Here is a 24,532-nt window from a genome sequence, read left to right on the forward strand (position 1 = left end):
CTTATTCGAAATATAACCGAATAGGCAACTCGTGTTAAGATATTCACAATATGAGAAGTAATGAAATAATGCCACTATAATAACTGGGGTTAATTTACTACATATTGACATGGTGCATTTGCACTAATTCATTATGTCCATAAGTAAATAAATAAATAACACATCTGCGTATTTGCAAAATTAACAAACTACAAATCCAACCAAAAATCAGAAAAAAAACAAGTAAACTTATCAGGAAATTTCTGACTAAATCGGATTACTTGGCGGGTATGTTGATATAAGGAAAAATAAACTCAAAATCCACTGAAAACGGCAAAGGGAATTCAGCTCCAGGGTCACACAAGCTCACTAACACTAGCAGTGAAAATAGTTATTATGAATTCAGTTTATTCCGTCTTGCTGCTACTAAGGGCGATAATAATTTTACGAAGTTAAATTTATTTCACGACTGGTAGGTTTATTTCACGCTAGTTAAAGTGAAATAAATCTACACGTCACCAAAAGCAATCATTAACCGCATCTAGTTTTTATAAAGCATTTCAACTGATATACCTTGCAAGAACTAATAGAAAATCTGCTAAAAATATTACTAAAATTTACACCCAAAACATTCAATTAAATAATTTCTTTATGGTAATTCTGCATCAACGCACCACCATTATCACAGCTCTACCAAATTCAGCCTTATTTGTAGTGTAGTTATACCTTCCCAAAACATACTTGAATGTACTCAAATATATCCAAGAGGGGAAATATTCAATTTCATATGCTGATTGGACCATTTGCATCTCACCCTAAAATTAGCTTTTGCTCTTAACACAATACCGTCCACATCTATATAAGTTGGCATCGGTATCCAACCGTTCACGTTGGTTGAATTCAAAGAGAATTACAAAAACAGTTGCTGCCTTGTGGATGCAGAGCATTACTATTTCATGATTTCACAGTGAAGCAAACTTTCTTAAATGTTTGTATTTTTCTCAGTGTTCTATTGAGCCCCTGGGAAAACAGTCCATTAAAGAAAAACTAACATATTTTCTCGGTTTATTAGCTGTCATCTTTGAAAGCATCCACTATTAGCAACAAGGCTGCTGGACCATTAGTATTCCCAGACTCAGCACATAAAGCTTTCTTATAAATTACTCCCAAAAAAGTATCAAAATCCTTTCATATTTCATAATTTTAGAATTCCCGAGTTGTTTGACAATTACACATCGCATCTGTATGAATAACATTATTCGATAAATAATTTTTCGCTTCATTCATATAAAAGTGTAGTTATAGCGTATTCCGAATCGCTGATATCAAGCAAAGAAAAAACATTCTACCACATCTACGTTTTTTTATGATGCCACCAATTAAAAGTATGCTTAAAATTAGATAGAGCAAAGTAATAAGATAGTCATGGGTCTTATTTGTCTTGACCCGAAGTAGTCTAGAGGGAGTGGGCGAAATAATGGAAACACCTGTGAAAACAGTTACAGATATGCATTAATATTGTGCTGAGCCACCCTTTTCTTTTAAAACAGCTTTTATTCTAAGTGGAATATATTCAAATAAAGCTTGAACCTCATAAGAGGAACACTGGATCATTCTTCATGGAGGAATGTGTCAAGCTCCTTGAGTAATGAAGGTGGAGGAAATCTGCATCTCATTCACCTCTACAAATATACCCATAGTGGCTCAATATCGAGAGTTTAAGTCTAGTAATGTGCTGGCCATAGGAGATGCTTAGCCTCAGATTCGTGCTCCTCAAACCAAGATTGGACGTGTCTGGCTATGTGTATTGGAGCATTATCATCTTGAAACATGACACGGTTTGTGGAAAACAATTTCATGTTTCAAACAAAAAGATAATCAGTGACAGTAATTCGACCGTTTAGAGTGATGACAAGAGCTAAAGAATACCAAGATATTGTTGCCCAAACCACTGTAGATCCTCCTCCTCCATGTTTGACGGTTGGCACACGACAGTTAGAATAATGCGGTTTCTTTAACATTCGCCAAACGTAAACTTTCCTGATGTTGAAAAAAGTTGAATTATGATTCGTCTGCAAATGTGACATTTTTAAGACCTGAATCGCACGACCTACCATATTAAAGCTACTAGGCTTTTCATACCGATTAAGAAATACTGTTCAAGGTTTAGAATTAAATGGATGTCAGATGAACTAATAAGACTCGTGGCATATAAGAAAAATGCATGAGATACATATAAATTATCAGGAGACACAGAACCTATGGTAGATATAAGCTAGTCTGTAATCAAGTCCCAAAGGAGGTTAGGCAAGCGAAGGCAGATTACGAGACATCTTTTGCAGAGGATGCTAAGAAAAGCATCCTTGGACTCAGGGGAAGTCCCCACGGACTGGAGATGGATGTACAAATGTATCCCCAATTCACAAGGGGGGGATCAAGGGATGACACGAGTAATTACAGACCAGTAAGTTTAACTTCTGTTCCAGGGAAAATAACGGAATCACTGGTTAAAAAAACATTGCAGGATCATGTATACAATACTGCAGTAATAATTCAGACACAGCATGGGTTTGTTAAGGGAAAGTCTTGAATGACAAATGTGATTGGATACTATGATGTGGTTACAAAGGAACTGGACACAAAAAATAATTTTGATATCATATACTTGGATTTCGGGAAAGCTTTTGATACTGTTACACAAACTGGAGACTATTGTACAAACTGGAGCAGTATGAAAGTAAGGGCAAGTTGCTACAATGGATAAAAAGGTGGTTGAATGGAAGAGGACAGAGAATGGTAATCAATGGACGTTGCTCTTCGTGGACTAATTTCATTAAAGGAATCGCCCAGGATTCGGTGTTGGGCCCACTGTTGTTTTGTATATTTATCAATGATATTGGTGAAGGTATGTCAGGCTTAATGTCCAAGTATACAGATTATAAAAAGGCTGGCAGGGTTGTTAATATCAACAATGACAGTATGCTGCTGCAACAGGACCTTGAGAAGTTGGGCAGATGGGTTAAGAAGTGGCAACTGAAGTTTAACATTGACAAATGCAAAGGACTGCATATGGGCAGAAGAAATCCCAGAAAAAAGTACCAACTGTGTTGTACTACACTTAGGGTGGTAGAAAATGAAAAAGACCTTGAAAAGGGATGGCTGTGCAAGAGCAGCTCATGGGGAATTGTCAATGATATTCAGGAATTTTGCTAGTAGGGAGAAGGAGGTGTTATCCCTTTGTATAAGGCAATGGTCAGGCCATGCTTTGAGTACTGCGTACAGGTCTGGAGGCTTCATTTTAGGAAGGATGTAGAGTTGCTTGAGCAAGTACAGAGAAGGGCATCAGGATTGGCGAGGGAAAGATGGGGTCCTGTTACCAAGAAAGGCTTTAAGTCCTACAAATTGTAGCGTCTCGAGACTAGGCACCTACGAGGTGATCTGATTGAGGTGTATAGGGCCTTGAATAGATTGAGAAGGCTCACTTTTAATGGGATTCTACCGCTTGCTCAGATTACGAATGTAAAGGGGCATAAATTCAAATTGAGGAAAGACAGTTGTAGAATAGATGTGCGGAAATTTGCCTTTAGCCAGCGGGTAGTTGATTGCTGGAACAAACGTCCATCTGTCGTTGTGGAAGTTGATAGCTTAAATAAATTCAAGGAGGGACTGGTTAAACTTTTAGAGGGAATGGATGTGGGAAATTATTATTATTTTTTTTTTTGGGTGATACTACATAAGCTCATATGCTTGCTTTCTTGCATCACATGCCTCTACTACTACTTTTGCAGCATCAATTAGATGCAACACAAAGATCATCAACATCAGTATCATTTTCTGGCAAAATTATGCAAGGAAGCAAAGCTTTTACAGCATCAGCTTTTTATCCATTTCATCATCCATTCCTCTTAATGGAAGTTTATTCCAACAATCACGTGCAAGGACATTTGAATGCACAACCACCCTTTTTCAATTTATGTCACTGTGCGTGTCGTCTGAGGCAGAGTTAAGATACCATCAGTCTTCAATTCACTGAACCCTTTTACAGTCATCATCAGCCATTTTCAATCCACTGCAGAATGAAGGCCTCTCCAGCAACTTTAGAGTTCCTTCTGTTTTGTGCAATGGCCATACATTTACTGCCCACGAACATTTGAATTTCACCTGATCAGCTCCATTGTTGTCTCCAAGGTTTTCTTTTAGCTCCTCTTGGGTACCATTCTGTTATTTTCTTAGTCCATGTGTCATCATGTCTTCGAGCTATGTGTCCTGCCAAAGTTCATTTCAGTTCTTTAGTTTTGATAAGAATGTCCTTTACTTAAGTTTGCTGCCTAATCCATGTGTTTCTCTTCTTATCCAAGTATTATTCATAATATAATTCATTCCATTCTTCGCTGTGTAGTTTTCAGCTTCTCTTCCATTTTTTTGGAGAGTGCCCAAGTTTCACTTTCATAAGTCATGGTGAGGAGTATACATTGGTTCATTATTTTACGTTTCAGACAAATTGGGATAACGCTCCTCAGTATGTGACTATATTTTCTGAATGCTATCCATCCAAAATTTATTCTTCTCTTGACTTCCAGCCATTTATCATTATTACTGTTGTTGTTATTTGGTTTTTAGGAGCATTAGCAACTAAGGCCATATTGCTCCGAGGATATGAGGTGGTCATTCCCTGACCTTCCACATCCTCCGTATTTGGTGGTCACAGGCTCGAACCCCGGTCTAATCAAGGAGCGTGTGCTACGATTAGACCATCATCCATTTCATCATCCATTCCCTTGATGGATTTCCCCGGACCTTAACAATAAGATCTTATTGTTAAGGTCCGGGGAACTTAACAATAAGACAGAGCTTTATTGTGGTAGGCATCTAAATCTCATTAACAGTGATGGGAAATATAGGTATTCCTAAAATAACGCATATACTACATTTGTTAAGTATGGGTGTACATATCACTGTATTTAAAAAATAGTTTAATTTTGAAATGAACCACTCTTTCACCATGTGGTTAATACATGAAAGTCAGTTTATTAATTAAATGCTTTGATCGAATTCCTAAATTTATTACAAAGGTGACGTTTCAGGATCTTGAAAGTCACCTTTGTAAGGAATTAGAGCATTAATTAATAAGCAAATTCTGTATTACTCACATGGTAAAAGATTGGTTTATTTCAAAATTAATCCATGGATAATCACCACGTAAAGTCATTCCAAAAGAATGAAAAAAAAATAGTTATAATATAAAGGGGGCGAATAAAATAATGGAAACACCTGCGATAAGAGTTACAGTTATTCACTAATATACAGGGTGTTTCAGTTAAACGTTTCAGAACTTCTAAGAGGGGTAGGGTACATCCTGACAACTCGAAATCATATAGCAATGTGGGGTCGGAAATGCTTTCCTGAAGCGGTGTTGTACACAGAAGCACCATAAAAAGAAAAGAGACCGTAAGTGAGAAATCGTTTTAATAATACATGAAAAGAAGCAAAAGGTACATGGATTAAAATAAGTGTTCGAAGTTTCTTCAACCTCGTATTGCTTTCGCACAGTGGTACCTTGGAAAATGTGCTACAAATCCCCTTTTTCCTGCTGAAGTGTTGTTTTCCGATGAGGCATCCTTCACAAGGGAAGGAATTTTCAACACGCATAACGACCATATCTGGGCGGTCGAGAACCCGCATGCAATACGACGTCGTGCAGCACAGATTCGATTTTCGGTCAATGTATGGGCCGGTATTATGGGAGATCACCTCATCGGACCTTACCTGTTACCGTGTCGTCTAACCGGACCTATCTACTTGATCTTTCTGCAGCAAGTATTGCCACAACTTTTGAGAGATGAACAGATTTCTGCATCGACGCAACAGACAATGTGGTTCCAACACGATGGAGCCCCTGCCCATTATAGCGGAGATGTTCGTAACTACCTGGATGTCACATTTGGTCAACAGTGGATCGGACGTGGTGGTCCCGTGCGTTGGCCTGCTCGGTCACCCGACCTATCATGTCTTGATTTTTATTTCTGGGGTCATATGAAATCGCTAGTTTATGACACCCCTGTTGACAATGCTGAGGAGCTGGTTGCAAGAATCGCAGTAGCTGCCGAAGAAATTCGAAATTCGCCTGGAGTATTCCAGAATGTTCGGATGTCCATGCGTCGGAGATGTGAGGCGTGCATTGTAGCCCGTGGAAGAAACTTCGAACACTTACTTTAATCCATGTACCTTTTGCTTCTTTTCATGTATTATTAAAACGATTTCTCACTTACGGTCTCTTTTCTTTTTATGGTGCTTCTGTGTACAACACCGCTTCAGGAAAGCATTTCCGACCCCACATTGCTATATGATTTCGAGTTGTCAGGATGTACCCTACCCCTCTTAGAAGTTCTGAAACGTTTAACTGAAACACCCTGTATATAGTTTTGTGCCACCCTTTGCTTTTAAAACAGCTTGTACTCTACGTGGAATAGATTCAAATTAATCTTGAATTGTCTTTAAAGGAATATTGGACTTCATGAAGGAATATGGTGGAACATTTCAAGTTCCTTGAGTGACGAAGGTAGAGGAAATCTGCGCCTCACTCACCTTTCTCCAAATATGCCCACAGTGGTTCAATTGCGTTTATGTCTAGTGACTGTGCTGGCCACAGGAGATGCTCAGACCTCAAACCAAGATTGTATGCATCTGGTGGTGTGTGTATTGGAGCATTATAATCTTGAAACTAGGCATCATTTGTGGAAAACAATGTTAGCACCATGGGATGAACCTGATTATTCAGAACATCAAGGTGGCAATCAGTGACAGTAATTCGCCCGTTTAGGTGATGACAGAACCTAAAGAATACCAAGGTTCTGCTGCTCAAACCATTGTTGATCCGCCTCCACGTTTCACGGTGGGCACAAAACATCAGGATGATGCAGTTCCTTTGGCATTTGCCAAACGTAATCTTCCCCTGATGTTAAATGAAGTATGAATGATGATTCTTCTAAAAACACGACATGTTTCCAATCATCCAGTGTCCAGAAGTGCAAAAACTCCAGTTTTTGTGCTTCTTATACATACTAATACATACTATTGCTCTCCTGCTATTGCCAGGCCACTCGTTTCAGATGGTAATGCTAGAAACAGGATAAGTAAATTTCAGCTTTATGAAGTTCTTGCCAAACTCCTCAGCTACAAACTGGATTGCTGAGACTGCATTAAATTCTGCAGTTATTTTTGAGGCGGCAGTTTTATGTTTTCGAGCTACAATGGTTTTCAGTATCCGGCAGTCTCTTTCAGTCAGCTTCGATTTTCTGCCAAAATTCGTCCTATCAGATTTTGTTCTTTCATACTTGAACGCAGACTTTCGATACAGTTGCCATGGATGCATTAAACGATTCAGCAGTTTTATTCCCCGATACCCCTGCTAAACCTGCACCAATAATTTGACTCCTTTGGAATTCAAACAGGTCGGTCATTTTCTTCATGTACCTTTTTACATCACCTCTAAATAAACATCAGCCTTTATCGTCTTTCCTTCACAGTATCACCTGCGAAAAAACAAAACGAAAAATTCGTCATTTCATGTTCACAAATACGTCATATGGTCATTAAAAACTACTAATTTCATATCAGGTGATTCTATTGTTTTGTCCCCCACCCTGAATCTACGTGCATAGTGAATATTTTTGTTATCCATGGTCTTCGTCTCTACTTCAAATATAAAAGCAGTTGGTCCATAGTTTCCACTTTAAATATAAAAGTAGTCTATATCTGAAAAAAAGGTTGGGAAACGCTGACCAACAAAACAGCCAACTGGTAAATTTTCAGAATATCTGTCGCGACTATACGCCGATATGATTTAAATCGAAAAGAAACGAGCACATAGCAGAATATGTCAGGGTGATTTTTACACTTCCCAGGCATGACGATAAATGATTTTCTGTAATTAATCAGACTTTATCTGAAACAATTTATAATCAAACAATTAAATTGTAATTAAATTAAATTTCAAGGATATTGATGTACTCAAACAATTTCATAAATATGAATGTGTAATCAATAATAATTATTATTATTATATTTTTAGATTGTCTGAATAATATATAACCTTCATGCTTATGTAATCGGTCTTATCATAAAATAGGCATGCTGGAGGAAAACCGAAAAACAAATTTAGAATCAGAGTTCCAAGATCTATCTAGTCGACATATTTTTCTCGATGAAGGAAGCAAATTTCCAGTGGGAAATTTGCTTCCTTCCTGTGTTCTTCTCTCTCTCTCTCTCTCTCTCTCTCAGAATCTAATTCCTAAATAACTTGATGACAGACTAATTTATACTTACTGTGACCCAGTGGCGTATCCAGGTACCATCACAAGGTGGGCGTGGCGACCAGTTGCAGGGAGGGCATGGCGACCAGGCCTTTGAGGGTTTTTTCTGTTTTGTTTTTTTGTTTTTTTAACGCCTCCTGCGTTCTTTTTCTTTAATTTAAAATTTTTGGCTAAGGGGGCATATGCCCCTCTACCCACTCCTGCTGTGACCTTCTCTATTCCCTGACAATTTAAAATCGTCTCCCATGAATTTTCTTTCTCTCCACAATATTCATATGTTCACCTGACAATTCACTTTAGTCTATACCTTGAACAATACCCTTACTCGTTATAAAAAGCTTAGCAGCCTCTACAATTAACTTCCTCAGCACTTTCTATTTAGCATTTCATTTTTAAAAGCATATTTTGATACCACAGAAAAGAGTTTAAAAAATATCTGAGCCCATTATAATCACCTTCAAAAGCGAAATCTCTTCCCTTTACTCTCGATAGTTATATTTTTAGATAATCCCACAGAAATACACTGCCGCCTTTAGTTGAAGATTCTGATTACAGGATGAACCATTTTCATAATCACATTAGGAATGTTTTCTTTAACATGTTGGTATAGAAACGAATCATCTAGCACGTCCAGAAATGTTCTGCTACTGAACGAGCCACCAACCCATGAATTCCAATCAATATCTGCAGAGACCCACTCCATTTATCTGTATAGCTGATAGTTATACTAATGACAGTCATTTATCCTATAACATGCTCCTATTTTCATTTTGATTTTCCCGTTGCTTATATTACACTAGACTGTTTGAATATTACACCAGTAACTTGTGTTTCCTGAACGGTGTAATTCAGGACAAAGGTGGGCTGACACATTATTAAATACTGTATTAAAAAAAGGTTCTTTGAAACATGTAGGTTCAGTTACTTTTGGAAATAAAGTGTATACAATAGAGAAACCGCTGAGCATGATGTGGCAAACATTAAAGGATGAAAATTGAACAATAGCCTCTCAGGAGGTTTCGTCATCTTGTTTATTTTTAGCAAAATATCGAATCATAAGTGCTAAATAACAAAAACACATCTTGGGAGTTATATTTGCTTTGTTACATTCCATAAATGTCAATAATTACATTTAAAAATTTTGAATTATACGATAACCATATACACTGTGTTGCCACTGTATTAGGTACACCCCTGCTGTGCACACAAATGGTTTGTCCTACATAAGTGTGGATATAAATGCAGCAGAACACCTTTCTAGTATCAGTTAAGCGTACAAACCGTAGTAAGAATGGGGAAAAGGAATGATCTAACGGACTTCGAACGTGGCATGGTAGTAGGTGCAAGACGTGCTGGAAAAAGCATCTCTGAAACGGCAGTTCTCCTGAACTTTTCACGCACCACAGTTTCAAGGATGTATCGAGAATGGTGCAACGAACAGAAAACATCCTCTCAACGGCACTCCTGTGGAAGAAAATCGCTTGTTGATGAGAGAGGTCAGAGGAGGATGGCTAGAATTGTGCAAGCAAACAGACGCGCCACAATGTCGCACATCACATCAGAATACAACCTTGGTACGCAGAACAAAATATCGCAACGGATCACTAGTCGCACTTTGTCGCGAATGGGCTACAACAGCCAACGGCCACATCACGTACCTTTGTTATCAATGAACAAGAGAGCACGCCTCCTGTGGGCAGAGCAACACCAGCACTGGACTATCGAGGATTGGAAAACACTTGCGTGGTCTGACGAGTCGAAGTTACTGGTGCATCATGTTGATGGACGGCTCAGAATTTGGCGAAAACAACATGAATCCATGGACCTGTCATGTCTGACGACTACTGTGCAAGATGGTGGGGACAGTGTTATGGTGTGGGGAATGTTTTCTTCGCACACGTTGGGTCCATTGATACCCATAGATCCACGTCTGAATGCCACATCGTACCTAAACATCGTTGCTGACCAAGTGCATCCGTTCATGTTGACAGTTTATCCTCAGTCAGATGGTTACTTCCAGCAGGTGGCACCTCCGTAACCAGGTGGGCAGGGGCAGCAGTGCGTAGCACACGCTTCTTGATTAGACTGGGGTTCGAGCCCGTGACCACCAAATACGGAGGATGCGGAAAGGTCAGGGAATGACCACCGCATATCCCCGGAGAAATATGCGGTGGTCATTCCCCTTAGTTGCTAATGTTCCTAAAAAAAAACCAAACAAACTTCCAGCAGGATAATGCACCGGTGCACAAAGCCCGAATCACATGGAATGGTTCCAGGAACATGACAATGACTTTTCTTTGCTGCAGTGACCCGTTCAGTCCCTGGATCTCAATCCTACTGAACATTTTTGGGATGAGCTGTAAAGCGCTGTTCGCTGCAGGCCTACATCTTCGAATCTCAAGGAACTGCGTGACACACTCATGTCTGCATGGTACTCCATTCCTGCATAACGTTTTCAGCATCTTGTTCAATCCATGCCTAGACGAATTCAGGCTGTTTTGAAGGCTAAAGAAGGCTCAACACGCTACTAGGTAGGTTTACCTAATAAAGTGGCAGCACAGTGTATATTCGAAACAAAAATACTAGTATACAAACACATTTCTATCTGCGCCGTGTGTCTAGTTATCTCTTCGTCCACAATCTATTCTTAGGGGTGCAGCAAATTCATCGTGATTCAAGATGATCTAGAAAATATTCACCAAGGTTGTTAGGGAAACTGGGCTACATTAAATGGCCAAATGTGTAACAAGGACCGCAAAGAAAAATGGAAATATGTGCTAACTGGGACGGACCGGCAAAGGGAATCTCTCAAAATCAAATTACGTTGGCAATTTTTTGTATGTGACAAATTATACATCCAGTAAAAAGGGGGAGTCATTAAGTCAAAAAGTCAGAGAAAAAAAGAAGTACGAAACAGACTTCAATGTAGTATTTATGTTTTTCGATTTAACTGGCCAAAAGCATTTATACATTTGTTCTATCCCTTTTTTTTTTTTCAAACTCTAAAACCCACTGCGTAAAATATTATGACAGCTGCTGTCATAACCAGTTGAGAACATAATTTTAAACCCCTACATTGCCAGTAAAACGTTTGCCACTAAGCTGATGTTTAAATGGATCAAACAAACGGAAACCAACGCGGGCATGGTCAGGTCTGTAGGGTAGATGACCAAGAAGTTCCCACTCCAAATTTATTAACGGTTTCTTGGGTTGAATACCTGTATGCGGCCTTTGCCTTGTCATACAACAGTAGTGCTCCACGTCTCAACAGCTCAAGCTCTTTTTCTTCAATGACGCCTCTTAAGTTTCTTTTAGAAGTGTTGATTGGTTGTCTTGGTGTTTATTGGCACATGAATAAGGAAATCTTAATGCGCCGGATCATTTGATATATTACGTTTTCTTCAGAAGCGTGCAATACTAGACAGCATTCAAGGTATCTTCAGGCTTTTGAAAATACACTACAAGAACGCCATTGACAGCCCAAGAGTAACCGTTAACTTACTCGAATGCAAAAAAAAAACAAAAAAAAAACAGGCTCTTCATATCACCGCAGAGTGTTGTGCCCCCTATTGCTAAAGCTCATAATCGTTCATTTAGTATTTATGGAGCTGTTGGTTTGTGACTTACTGACTCTCTCATATAACAAAATGTATTTAATATACAATAAGTGTCGCGACCTGGCCAGTAGTCTGGCTGCTGACAACAATGGGTCCAACAATGATCCCAGTGTTGCCACATAAAACAGCGGAAAACACAGATGATTAATTTGGCATGTATTAACATGTCGAAGCGAGTCACAGTGGTTATAACCACTAACCTCTCACATCGTATAGCCTGGATTAGAATTTTTGACAATGACACGAGGAGTTACTACGATTTTTTACACGCCATGGCCAAGTTAGTCGGTCTCCAGCGAGCACTCCCATGGTATTTTTTGGTCCAGCAAAAAACCAAACCAAGCAGAAAGCACCCGCAATTTACAGATATGATACATGTGGATGCAGGAACTACCGCTGGTAATATGAAAATGTTTATAATGTTATCGCTACAGTATATGGTCAATGATCGTAAAATTCTAGGGCTATAAGGCCTGAAACTGGGAACATTGTACGTTAACTTGTACGTTATAACTGCAGTAGTTGAATTTCTATCAGTAGTTCTCAATAAAAAGCCATTGTTAGCAAAACGTTAAGAAATTTGAACACCCTCGACTAATAGCTTGATGCGCCCCTCTTATAGTCGGTGCAATACATATTTTACTAAATAATGTTAAATATATTATTTTAAAAGTAAATATAAATTATACATTATACATAAAAACAACAAATACAAAAATGAAGATGCCCAAAATGCTGGACATCTTGGCTAGCCTATTTAACTCGATAGTTAAGTCGGCACTTATTATTAGTAAGATGACAATTTTCTTTTTTAAATGTTAAAATAGAAATGCCTTTTCTTTGTCAATTTCTGTCTAGCATGTATTAGACAAATAAAATATGGCAAATGAAAGTAAGATTGAAGGACATTTCAAGAAAATAGGCCTTTAAGATCCTATTAAAGTGAAATATTGCGAAATATTTCACTTTAACGCATGAATCTAAAGCGGTGCACCTATTACAGAAATAACTTAAATTTGAAAGACAAATGAATTACTATTACAAAACAAATCAAAACAAAAATCTTTTCCTTCTAATTAACATAAAAAGTGACAAGCACTTTGCTTTTTTACTTTTTCACTGAATTTTTTATGACGGAAGAACAGAAATATAATGAAAACTGAATAAACGAAATAAACAATCGTTAGTTTATCATTAATACTCACAACATCCTACTTATCAATTTGAAGCAAATAACTTGGCTATGAGCTCCTTTTAAAAAAGGTGATATTGCCCATATCTTTTTTGAAGTATCCTGAAAGAAGGAACCTTTAAAATAGTGTTTTACCGAGAAGTAAAATTAAATTTGCTAGTTTAATTAAGTTTTCCGAAATTTGCAGTTTATCATTCTTTCAGGAAAAGACAACTACAAATAACTAATCAGTTAATCATGCAATATTCTATTTCTTAATGAGTGGACCGAGGGTGGTAGGTTGAGAATTTATGCTTTAGGAGACTGAATTTATGGCTTTCTAAACTAACTTCCTTTTAGAAGGGACACATTTATATCCTACACTCCAAAATATTTCAAAACTCTCTAAAGATACTTTCCATTTTATACAGGGTGTCTCAAAAATATTGGTACAAGCGTTTAGGGGAGGTAGATAACATCTAAAGGAATGTGAATCGCGTAGGAACCCATAACCAGAAACGTCACGGGATAGTAGTAGCAGAGGTACAAGAAGCAGAAATCACACAAGACAATAATTAGTGGCAAACATTTATTTGACATAATATTAAAAATGGAGTACGAGATGAATGCATTTCATGATGTTGAAACAGATGCTCGAAGGTTCCACCATGAGACGCGATGCATGCGTGACACCGACGCAGCATGGATTGGCGGACACGGTCGAACACACCTGGAGTTTCTTTGACAGTAGCAGCAGCGCAGACGAGTCTAGCCACGAGATCCATTTCCGTCTCCACAGGCGATGCATACACGATAGATTTGAGGGTCCCCCACAGAAGGAAATCAAGGCTCCTTAAATCAGGTGAGCGTGGGGGCCAGGCAACGGGTCCACCACGGCCAATCCATCGACGCCCAAAACGCCTGTTCAAATGGTCAAGAACACACCTTCCATAATGGGCAGGCGCCCAGTCATGTTGAAACCAAATGTTGCGTCTCACATTTGCTGGAACATCGTCAAGTTCTAACCCTGGTAGAACTTGTTCAAGAGGATCCGATATTTAGCGGAGTTCATCCGGGATGGTAAGAGGTATGGGCCGACTAAGCAGTCACCGACCATACCTGCCCACACATTTATTGCGAAGCTATGTTGTGCCGCATGGGGGCGCACACCATGTAGGCCCTCTGCTAATCCATACACTAGGTGCATGTCTGCCAGCTCACAGTTCGTATATCGATGCACGCTCTTCGTGCGGCGACTACTGCTTGAATGAGTAAACCACAAATTTTCCCTCTCGCGAACTGATGAACAGCGCCGTGTACAGACTTACGGTGACGTTTCCGGTTATGGGTTCCTATGCAATTCACATTCCTTTAGATGTTACCTACCTCCCCTAAACGTTTGTACCAGTATTTTTGAGACACCCTGTATAGAACTCTAGATCAGTTCGGTCATCTAGTTCAACTTTATATTCCACCAAATCGTTTATTCCAGAATTTCTTTCGCCAGAGGCACCTGGTGGCGAATACTTCAACTATAGCTTTTCATATCGACTGTAAGTATTCAGCGAATGCATTCAAAAATACTGTATCTTCAAATCTGGGCATAATCTCACTTGTTTGGTTGGTTTTTTTTTTTTTTTTTTTTTTGCTAGGAGCATTAGCAACTAAGGCCATATTGCTCCGGGGTATGCGGTGGTCATTCTCTGAACTTTTTGCATCCTCCGTATTTGGTGGGATCACGGGCTCGAACCCCGGTCTAATCAAGAAGCGTGTGCTACGCACTGCTGCTGCCCACCTGGCTACGGAGGCGCCATAATCTTTCTTGTAATACTGAAGCTTCAGAACCTGCAACTCCGAAACTTTTTATGATTACTATATATATTTAAAACTAACACTTTCTTTAGACTGATAAATAAATTAAAAAGTCTTCAATAGGAAGCTCGATATTTATGTTCAAAATCTGCCATGAGGTTTTTTTCTTAAACGACCTGTATCTGTGACCAAATCATCTTATTTCCGATTCACCAGATTTTATTTTAGAAAAGTCACTTTTTATGAGCACCTATTTCTTTGCAGACATATTGTAGTGTGTGGCCATATCACCTACGATTCAGTGTCATATTTCTTAAAGGATTTCTTACACGAAGATAGAGAAGATGTGGATGTAGAAGTTATCTTTTTACACAGGTAGGTAGTAATATCATACTCGTATTGCTTGATGTATATGTAAGGAATTCAGTGCAAAAGTTAAATCCTGTTTTTTCGTAAGCAGCACAATTTCACTTCTTAAAATAAACTTTTTGTTTGAAACTCTCACTGCTACTCATACTGAAAATACACTTTAAAAGTAATTTATATCTATTTTAAGCTTATTTTTGTAGTTATGTTTTTCAGTACGCCTTCGTCTTTACGATATAAATTTATAAAAGATTTTCATAAAAGATACAAAACAAAATCAGCAAATAAAAAAGCAGCATTTGCAATATTAAAACAGTAAATCATTATGATGATGAGGTTTGAAAAACTGAATACAGTATTTTAAAAAGGTATCGATTATACGCCAAATTTCTTTCGCCAGAGGCACCTGGTGGCGAATACTTCAACTATACCTATTCATATTGAATGCTTTAAGTATTCAGCGAATACTTAAAGAAATAAGCGAATACTCAGAAATACTATATCTCCAAATAGGGCATAATCTCTGCTATTTTCAGCTATGCTAATTTAAAGCACGGCTATTTTCAGCGATATTTATTCCGCTAAGGAATGAGATACTTGCGTTTACGGCCTACGCCGACGATATTGTATGTTAGCTCTTAGGTCCTGCTAACACCTCACTAGACGAGGAAAAGGAATTATCAAAGTCTGTTATCCTCAACAAATATCTGTCCTCTTTCTAAGAATACACCGCCTATTTTGGGCTTAAACTAAACCCTGAAAAATCGAAATATATCATCTCACCTAGAGCACAAGCAGACCTTTAATCCAGCAGCCTCTCTGCAGCCCTCCATTGCGGGGCATGTTCTCGTCGCCACTCATTCCCTAAAATTCTTAGGGGTGATAATGAACGAAAACCTAACTTATAAGGAACAAATCCAGCAACTGCATTCTATTCTACAGCATTACGGGCTTTCTGGGATATGAAACTCGATCTCTGTAGAGCGAAAAACAAGGAAACAGTCAGAAAATTTCTCCTTCACTACTTTAATTCTATCATCAGTTATGGTATTGAAGTTTGGTCCGCTGCTCCTATGTCCAGTCTGAAGACGCTCTGAGGTCTAGAACTCTGGGTCCTAAAGTGGGCCAACAATTTAGCTCACCTATCCAATACAACATCAAAATCACAACTCTGCATAAATCGCAGATACACCTCAGCCCAGCACTTGGCATATGCGAGGAAGCTCACATCTGTGCTCCGCTGTTCTCGACTTCATCAACATCTGGGAAATCGTTGGCTGGAAAATCCAGGGTAGAGCCCTCAGAAACCATCCAGTGCTCTGTTCTAACCTGCAAAAGCTGTCGACCTTCATGTGACCCTTTCCCAATAGCATCATCGGCGCGTTGAACTTCGCCAAAATTGATTTGGATCTGTGGTCTAGAGATTCGGCCTACAGAGGAGAAAAGCGCAAATCCATATTCACGTGCCGTCAACATTCCTGCAATTGTCAGCGGAACTAGTAATAACTCCCAGTGAAAGATTTCCAGATTGTCTCAATGTGTTGTATCATGTTATATACAATAACTATATAACACAATATAAGCCCTGTAATCACAAATTAGCTCAAATTGTAAATTAGCTTTAATTCAAATCTGGTTATGTTAACTTATGTTGATGAAAACGAGGTATTAACAGTTTCTATGTATGTACTTCGTAGTTTTGTATGTACTTAATGCAATGTGTCCGGTTAATTATTAGATTCCTCTGGTTGCCTCTAGTGGGAATCGTGCCCCTGTACATTTCTATGAATAAAAAATTTTATTATTATTATTAAAATTTTTTCAAGGGACATATTCAATTGACATCCTTGATAAGGTTCTATCGTGCCCACAATAGACTTTTTGAAATGATTGCTAATTAAATTAGACATCTTAGAGACAAAATGTGGAATATGGAACTACAGCTTCGTGATTTTAATCAGCTTCAGAGCTATGCACGATATATACACGATTAAAGCAATATATCTGGGAAAAACTAGAAGAAAACGGATGCTTATTCGCAAAACGGGACGACAGGCATATTTCGGTTAAAGCAGATCAGTTGCTTCCATATACCACTTAGCTGGTCACTTAGACAAATTACATTATTAACACAATTCGCATGCGTTCGCTAATAGAAGCGAACTGTATGAAAAGCTGCTGGATTCTCGTCATCCGGCGGATTGATGAGAAGCCATTAAGCTTCGAAATATCTGTACTGACGGTGCATCAGATTTTTAAATATACAGATTTGCCTGTTCAGGTGATGATAGATACAATTTTAAAAAGGTATTAACAACGTGCAACAACCGTGGATAACGGTTCTGCCTGCGCTACTGTTTGCCTCTTAAGTTGGACAAAAATTGCTATTTGTCTCTAAGCTGAACATAACACAAAGCTTTAAGTATTTAACATCTTTTGAGGGAGCAAAATGTACTCCATTTCAACTTCTGAGTTAAATTATATCCCAGCAATTCTTATAATATTATAAAGCAGGTGATTTTTTTTTAAAATCCACACTTTTAACTTGAAATTAAATTTCCCTAATAACGCAAGCATTTTATATACAAAAATACATCCATAGGATGTTTATCAGTACATTAGTTTTCAAAAATTACCTTACCTAGAATTTTTCTATCTGTGGATTTCTGTTTGAACTGTTCGTTAGACATCGACTGATTATAAAGATACTGTTGCAGACACTGACTCCTTCAGGAATGTGAAGTCAAGGTTTTCATTATAACAATGGCTCTGCTGAATCTGTGATGAGTCTTTAGAAATGCTCTTGACTGGTAAGTATAGACAGCAGAGCCATTGTTACAATGAAACCCTTGACTTAACATTCCTGAAGGAGTCAGTGTCTGCAACCGTATCATCACAGATGAGTCTTTAGAAATGCGTTTCACAGATGTGAAAGTGCATTTTAGTGCATTTTTTTGGGATCTGTGAAAGTGCATTTTTTTTTTTTTTTTTTGAGATCTGCGGAAGTGCATTTTTAAGTCGCATTAGAATACGTGTGTAAGGCGCCTACTGTCTTCAACCATGTCCGTCCAAAGCCCTAGCCGGTAGCACGGATGATATAATCATCGTCCTCCCGCACCGAGTGGAAAAGATCTGAATTCAAATCGCGTCAATAACGCGAGGAATTCTTGTCGGTCTTTTTCACAACGTGGCTGAGTTAGTCGGTCTCAGGCGAGGGTAACATGGTTTTCTTTTCCCGGAAACTCGGATTTTTCTTTCAGCAAACAGGCAAATCGACCAAACAACGCAATTTAGACGATATCTTCTCACACACACACACATGATATGTAAGGCGCAATATGGTTTTAGTCGCTGATGCGCCTAAAATCCCTACAACAACGTCCGTCAGTTAGCAAGTAATAACTCGACGCCTAAAGGATAGATTTTCATGAAACTTTATAATTGGCTCTTTTAGAAAAAACTGTCGAGCCAAATTGTCTTTAAAATCGGATCAATAAAAAATCCAGCGACTATTATTTTTTTGTCCGTCCGTCCGCACGTAATAACTTGACTGTCAGTGAATGGATTTATGTTTGGCCCTCTTAGAACGATCTGTCGAACCTTTCCAAATTTCATTAAAATCAGAACAATAATTATTTCTTTTTTCGTGCATATCATATAGGATACTCATATACTGTATATTGTAGCTGAAGCAGTGAATGTTATGTTCGTTGCCATGCGATGATTGCAGGAATGAATGGACAATATGGCAGATGTACAGAAACGAAGTGTTTTCACTTCTTTAAATAAACATTACAAAGTACATACACTGAATGTACACAGTGTCCATTATCTAACTGGCTTTTTTTAAACCTGGCTGAACACATTGCTACGAGGAATTGTTAATGCCAAACATGACTTAAGATAATTCGCTATATTTCAACTTCCTTTGGCAATTGGCCAAATCCCCAACCAAGGACCCCTGTACATTAATGCTTGTTTTATGTGAGCATCTGATAGGTTTTTACATTAAATGACAGAACTGGTACCGTAAAACATTTATTTTTTGTATTAAATGTTTTAAAATGTTTAAAAGATGAATTAAATACATGTTTTTTCATCTTCCATAATATTCAGACGCACTGGAAACCTGTCCATGAAAAATAATTCATAGAATATTAAAACTGAGAAAGAGTTTCACGAGAAGTACGAAAATAATAAAAAAAATTTTCCCCATGAATCTTGTGATCTGATGCAAATGTATTCAGTGAAAAAGAATTAAATTGTTCAGATGTTGTTTGGGTCGGAATTTGCTCCAAAAGAAGTGTTAGGCCATTTTTAAACGTAAATGTTACTTCAGGAAACTATCTATCAACGTTACAAGAATTTCGCTTATCCTAAATATCGAAAGAAAAGACCTCTTTGTCATGCAGGATGATGCGCCTGCATCATTCCCTCGAAATTAGAAAATTCTTAAATTAAAAATTATCAAACAAGAGGATCGAGACTAATAACCCTAATCAGTAGCTCCCGAGGTCAGGAGACTTATCCCCCTCCGCAATTTTTTTTTTATTACGAGTTCCAAAGATAACCTAAGGCCATGGCAAGTGAAGGATTCGCCAAATCTGATGTGTCAAAAAAAGGATACTTTCATATACATTGAGGCTAAAGGATACCATTTAAGTCCAAAAGTTTGGTCTAAAAAGTTTTGAAGTCTAAAGTTTTGTTTCTATTATAATGTATCTGTCATAATTAATATTTTTCTACAGAACTGAAATTAAAAGTGCACCCTGACTCTTAGCTCTCCCTATACAAAGGGTGCAAATCACATTACAAGCAAGCATGTTTGTATGAATATCATCATGGCGAATTATAAGCACACGAAACAACCGCAATGCAATGCAAATTTAACTAGAACGTAAATATTATTAAATGTCTTATGCGACACTGTCCATTGTCTTTTTCCTTAATTGATTTATTAATGCCTATATCCTTAAGAACTGACCGAATAACTCTCTCTCGTATACGAAGGCGTATCAAAAAGAAAAAAAAATCTTGAAGCTAAAGGCAGCAATTTGGTAGAAATCAGCAATGCACAGTCCCTTAAGTCTCACCAAACCTAAGATGTCCTAAAAACTTAGAACTGCTACTAGGCACTTAACAACATACAGTCGAACTTTCCCTCTCTACCTTCCGTCTGTTCGGCAGGTTAAAAATCTTCGAAGCCAACATCCAACGAGGGCATTCGACAGACAGTGAAAATATCGCTTAGGCAGCAGAACACGACTTGCTATCGTAATAATACAAAAAACTTGATTATCCGCTAGGACAAGTGCCTAAATAAATTGCAAATCCAGCCATCTGTACACACCCTTGTTGTAGCGTTTCAAGCGCATAAGAGACTTGGACCATACTGCGCCGTACATATTGTCTGTAAACTGCGCATGTTCTGTTGTCGATTTGCTGGATGTAAAAGCCCAGTTTATTGGAGGAGAAAAAACCATACTACCCTCGCCTGAGACCGACTAACTTCAGCCATATTGTGAAAAATGTATCCATAAAAATTTCTTCCGTCGTCGAAGGAATTTGAACTCAGGGCTTTTTCAACCCTGTGTGCGTGGGGGGAGATGATGATGTGCTACTCGAGAGGGCATAAGGAACCTTTTTTATATACCCTCGTATATATACTCACGTGCAAAAGTTAAAGACATTTCAATAAAATTTTTGTGCGGGACTCTATGAATTAACAGATCATAAACTCACTATAAAAGAATAACTGCCTATCATAAAATCACGAACTCATAAAAATCATGAGTTTCTTGAAACAAATAAAAGGTTACACAAGGATTATAAGACAGTATGATCACCTCTCCCTGCGATACAACTTTCACAGGGAGTCCTCATGCTATCAACAAGGTTAATCAGGAGGCAAGTTAATTTCACTTTCTCTGAAAGTAGATTTTAGCTTGTAAATTGCCTCTCCAAAGCATCTAAAGGAAATATGTGCTTTTCCAACTTATCATGCTATTAAATTGTTATTGAAGGTTAAGGGCGTGAAATCATGATGATCAACTAAGCAAATGTACGAGTATCACTGCTTAAACTAAAAAAATCACTTCCAAGTTTATTTGCTCCGGGAAAATCTCTAGAAATGCACCTTTCCCCATCCAAATTCATACTAATTTCTGTGTGCTAGGTTTGCACCTGCATTCCCCTCTCAAAAGTTGCAGCCAGAAAAGTTACCCCGCTTTACCCACTCCTAGTTTCGGTTCAGTCTCTGTGCTACCTCAATGCTCTCTGGGTCTCTTTTCGTCTAGTTCAGGTGTGGTAATATGGCAGGCTATTCTATTCTCTGTACATCTTCGCTTTCTCGAAATCAACTAAATGATCTCTATCGAGAAGTGCGTATTTCCCATAAAAATTAACTTTGGATTAATTATGACCCGGAATAGCCTGAAGTTCTTAGTAATATGTTGTCTCTGTATAATCGAACAGTGTGCTCTGGCCTCGAACGCGTGGACGAGTGCACGACCATTAATGGTAATGCCTCCCCACATCATTATTTCCCAACAACCAAAACTGTCATTTTCCTATGTTGGAGGGCTGATATCGAGCAACACTCCAAATGTAATACTGTGAAGAATCACTATTCAGGTTGAATAGTAACTAATCAGAGAACAGAACTGATTCCAGTGTACCAAATGCCGTGAACGCCACTCCACGATAAACAGGATCTCTTGTGGGATTTGGTTACAGTAACTCAAATGGCTCTTTCAAACCTGCGAGTTTGACCTGCGGACCGATAAGAGCTCTAATGACGCTAACATACAGATATTTTTGAATGCATTATAATTAATAGGATAATGCATTCGAAATATGAACGGCTTTCACCATTGCTGTGATTTGAATGCTATGGGCCTTATATGCCAATTTCACGTACATTCCCTAGAAATGCATGCGAAAATTTATTTATAAGTAAGATACAGGTGATGTCTGGGAGAATCACTATGTAACAATAGCCTTCAACTGCTTCAATAGCCTTCAGCCAACTTCTGGAACGTCGAATAATCCGGTAACTTCCACATGATTGATTGGCTCATCCCCCATCCTTTCAAAAGCTCTCAACTGTTGATAATCATCCAGATGGCATCTTCTTTCCTTATAGTACAGAGCTGTACAGAAGATCTAACAGATACATTTTTGCCTACCATGAATAAAAATGAAAAATATCATTTAAGCTTTCTAGAAGGCATGTGAAATTTGAATGCTATGGGCCTTATATGCCAATTTCACGTACATTCCCTAGAAATGCATGTGAAAATTTATTTATAAGTAAGATATGTTTCTCCATTTTAATAAGTATACATTTTGTTTAAAAAATAGAAAAGCTGTGACTTTTTTAACTTTTGCACATGCATTACTATTATTTTTTCCAAAATATATAAATATATTTTGGTATTCATTTCAGGGTATTCCTTCCTACAAACTTCACACACTACCACGACACAATAAATAAAAGAATGCTTCGCATTTTTTTTTACTTTCTTCAAATTTTTCACTTTCTTTCAGAAAACCACCCGATTTGGAGCTGGAAGGGTTGATTAAAAGGCATTTTACCACTGTGGAGTTTTTCCAAGGTACAGTGATGAGTCCCATTGACCTACAGCGGGTAAAGGTAAGAATGAAGAACACTTCACTACACAAGTTAAAAACTTATTCAGCGAACTGCGTGTGAGTTTTATTTTTTCTTTCCTTTAATAATTATTAATAATTATAACCATCCAAGTCAAAAGCATCCTGTCACATGTAATTATGGCTGGTTGTATATCGTGTTTGTAAATAATATGTGATATATGTCCCATTCCAGTTTTGTGGGAAGAAACAGTCGAATTTCCGAGGGGAATAAAAACTCTCACCCGGCTAACTCCAACCACGGTATTTAAAAAAAAAAATCCATAAAGATTCTTCCCTTCTCGATAGGATTCGAACACACGGACCGGACGCACAGGGTGAAAAAGACAATGATTATAACCATTATATATATAAATACATATATATTTGGCACATGATCAGGTGCAGTCCCCTGATCAAATGCTTGATCTATGGACCAACTTTCTTCAGTTTGCATTAAGCCTTTTTTTTTTTTCACCTTATTATCACCCAGTTTGATGCTCACTATTTTTCATTATTAATTAATCATATATTTCTGCTTTCCTTTTCAGCTTCTCTACGTTTAATTGACTCATTGATTAAGCCTTTAATTTTATAATTTTTTTTAGGTTCTTAATATTCTTTTTCTTTCTCAATCCTTTCTTCTTCTATTAGGCTGGGCACCTTGTGTTTAATACTGCTCCATCTTTTTTGTATTTTCTATTAATTCTTTCTGATTTCATCCATATATATATATACAGGGGTTTCAAAAATACACGGAATAACTTTAGGTTTGTTATTTGAATTTTAGGAGCATTAGCAGCTAAGGCCATATTGCTCCGGGGATATGCGGTGGTCATTCCCTGACCTTTCCGCATCCTCCGTATTTGGTGGTGACGGGCTCGAACCCCGGTCTAATCAAGGAGCGTGTGCTACGCACTGCTGCTCCTTCCCACCTGGCTACGGAGGCGCCAATAATAACTTTAGGAATGAGTTCCTCATATGTAGATAATAAAAATATTTTATATCAACCTAGTTCCGGAAATGCTTGGTTCCAGAGTTATTAACCGGAATGTCTTATCTCCTGCAGGTGATTTCCTTCATCACAAGGTACTACCATTTTAACCTCCATTCGCCAAATCCGCTCCCTAGGCCGTGGCCTATCCGCGGTAAAATCAGAGAATGGGATTTTTCCTAACTTTTAGAATTCAATTTTGTTAGTATAACATCACAAGGTACTGACAGAATCTGGTGGTTTTCCATTCCGACCATGTACTCAAATCAGGAGCAAGCGGATATGCACTTTATGTACGGTTTGGCGGAAGGCAACGCTCTGGAGGCTCGTCGTTTCTACCACTAAAGATTCCCAGAACGAAGATGTCCAGACAAGAAAACGTTTGAAGGTATCCATCGCTGCCTTTGTGAACATGGGACCTTTACACCTCGTGCTGCCGACAGAGGACAACCAAGATCTACGACTCCTGAAGTAGAGGAGGAGATTTTGGATGTTGTGCATGCCACTCCTGGAATCAGCACACGCAGAATAGCAATACAACTGGCTGTTCAACGTTCGACTATTTGGAGAGTGTTGCGAGAACACCAACTGCATCCTTACCATCTGCAACGGGTACAGGCCTTGTCACCAG

General features: G+C 38.3%; 1 protein-coding gene across 1 annotated transcript in view; it reads left to right on the plus strand.

Moving 5' to 3' along the window:
* LOC150081591 (calcium-activated potassium channel slowpoke-like) overlaps window positions 1-24,532 on the plus strand; it is a 409,705-nt gene that overhangs the window by 268,951 nt on the left and 116,222 nt on the right. The window contains exons 8-9 of the mRNA XM_090380557.1: window positions 15,156-15,266; window positions 22,806-22,911. Coding sequence (XP_090236683.1) covers window positions 15,156-15,266; window positions 22,806-22,911 — 217 coding nt within the window. The remainder of the gene's footprint in view (window positions 1-15,155; window positions 15,267-22,805; window positions 22,912-24,532) is intronic.

Source organism: Mastigoproctus giganteus, chromosome 8 (genome assembly GCF_048544385.1).
Source record: "Mastigoproctus giganteus isolate SK-2022 chromosome 8, ASM4854438v1, whole genome shotgun sequence".
NCBI classification, from domain to species: domain Eukaryota; kingdom Metazoa; phylum Arthropoda; class Arachnida; order Uropygi; family Thelyphonidae; genus Mastigoproctus; species Mastigoproctus giganteus.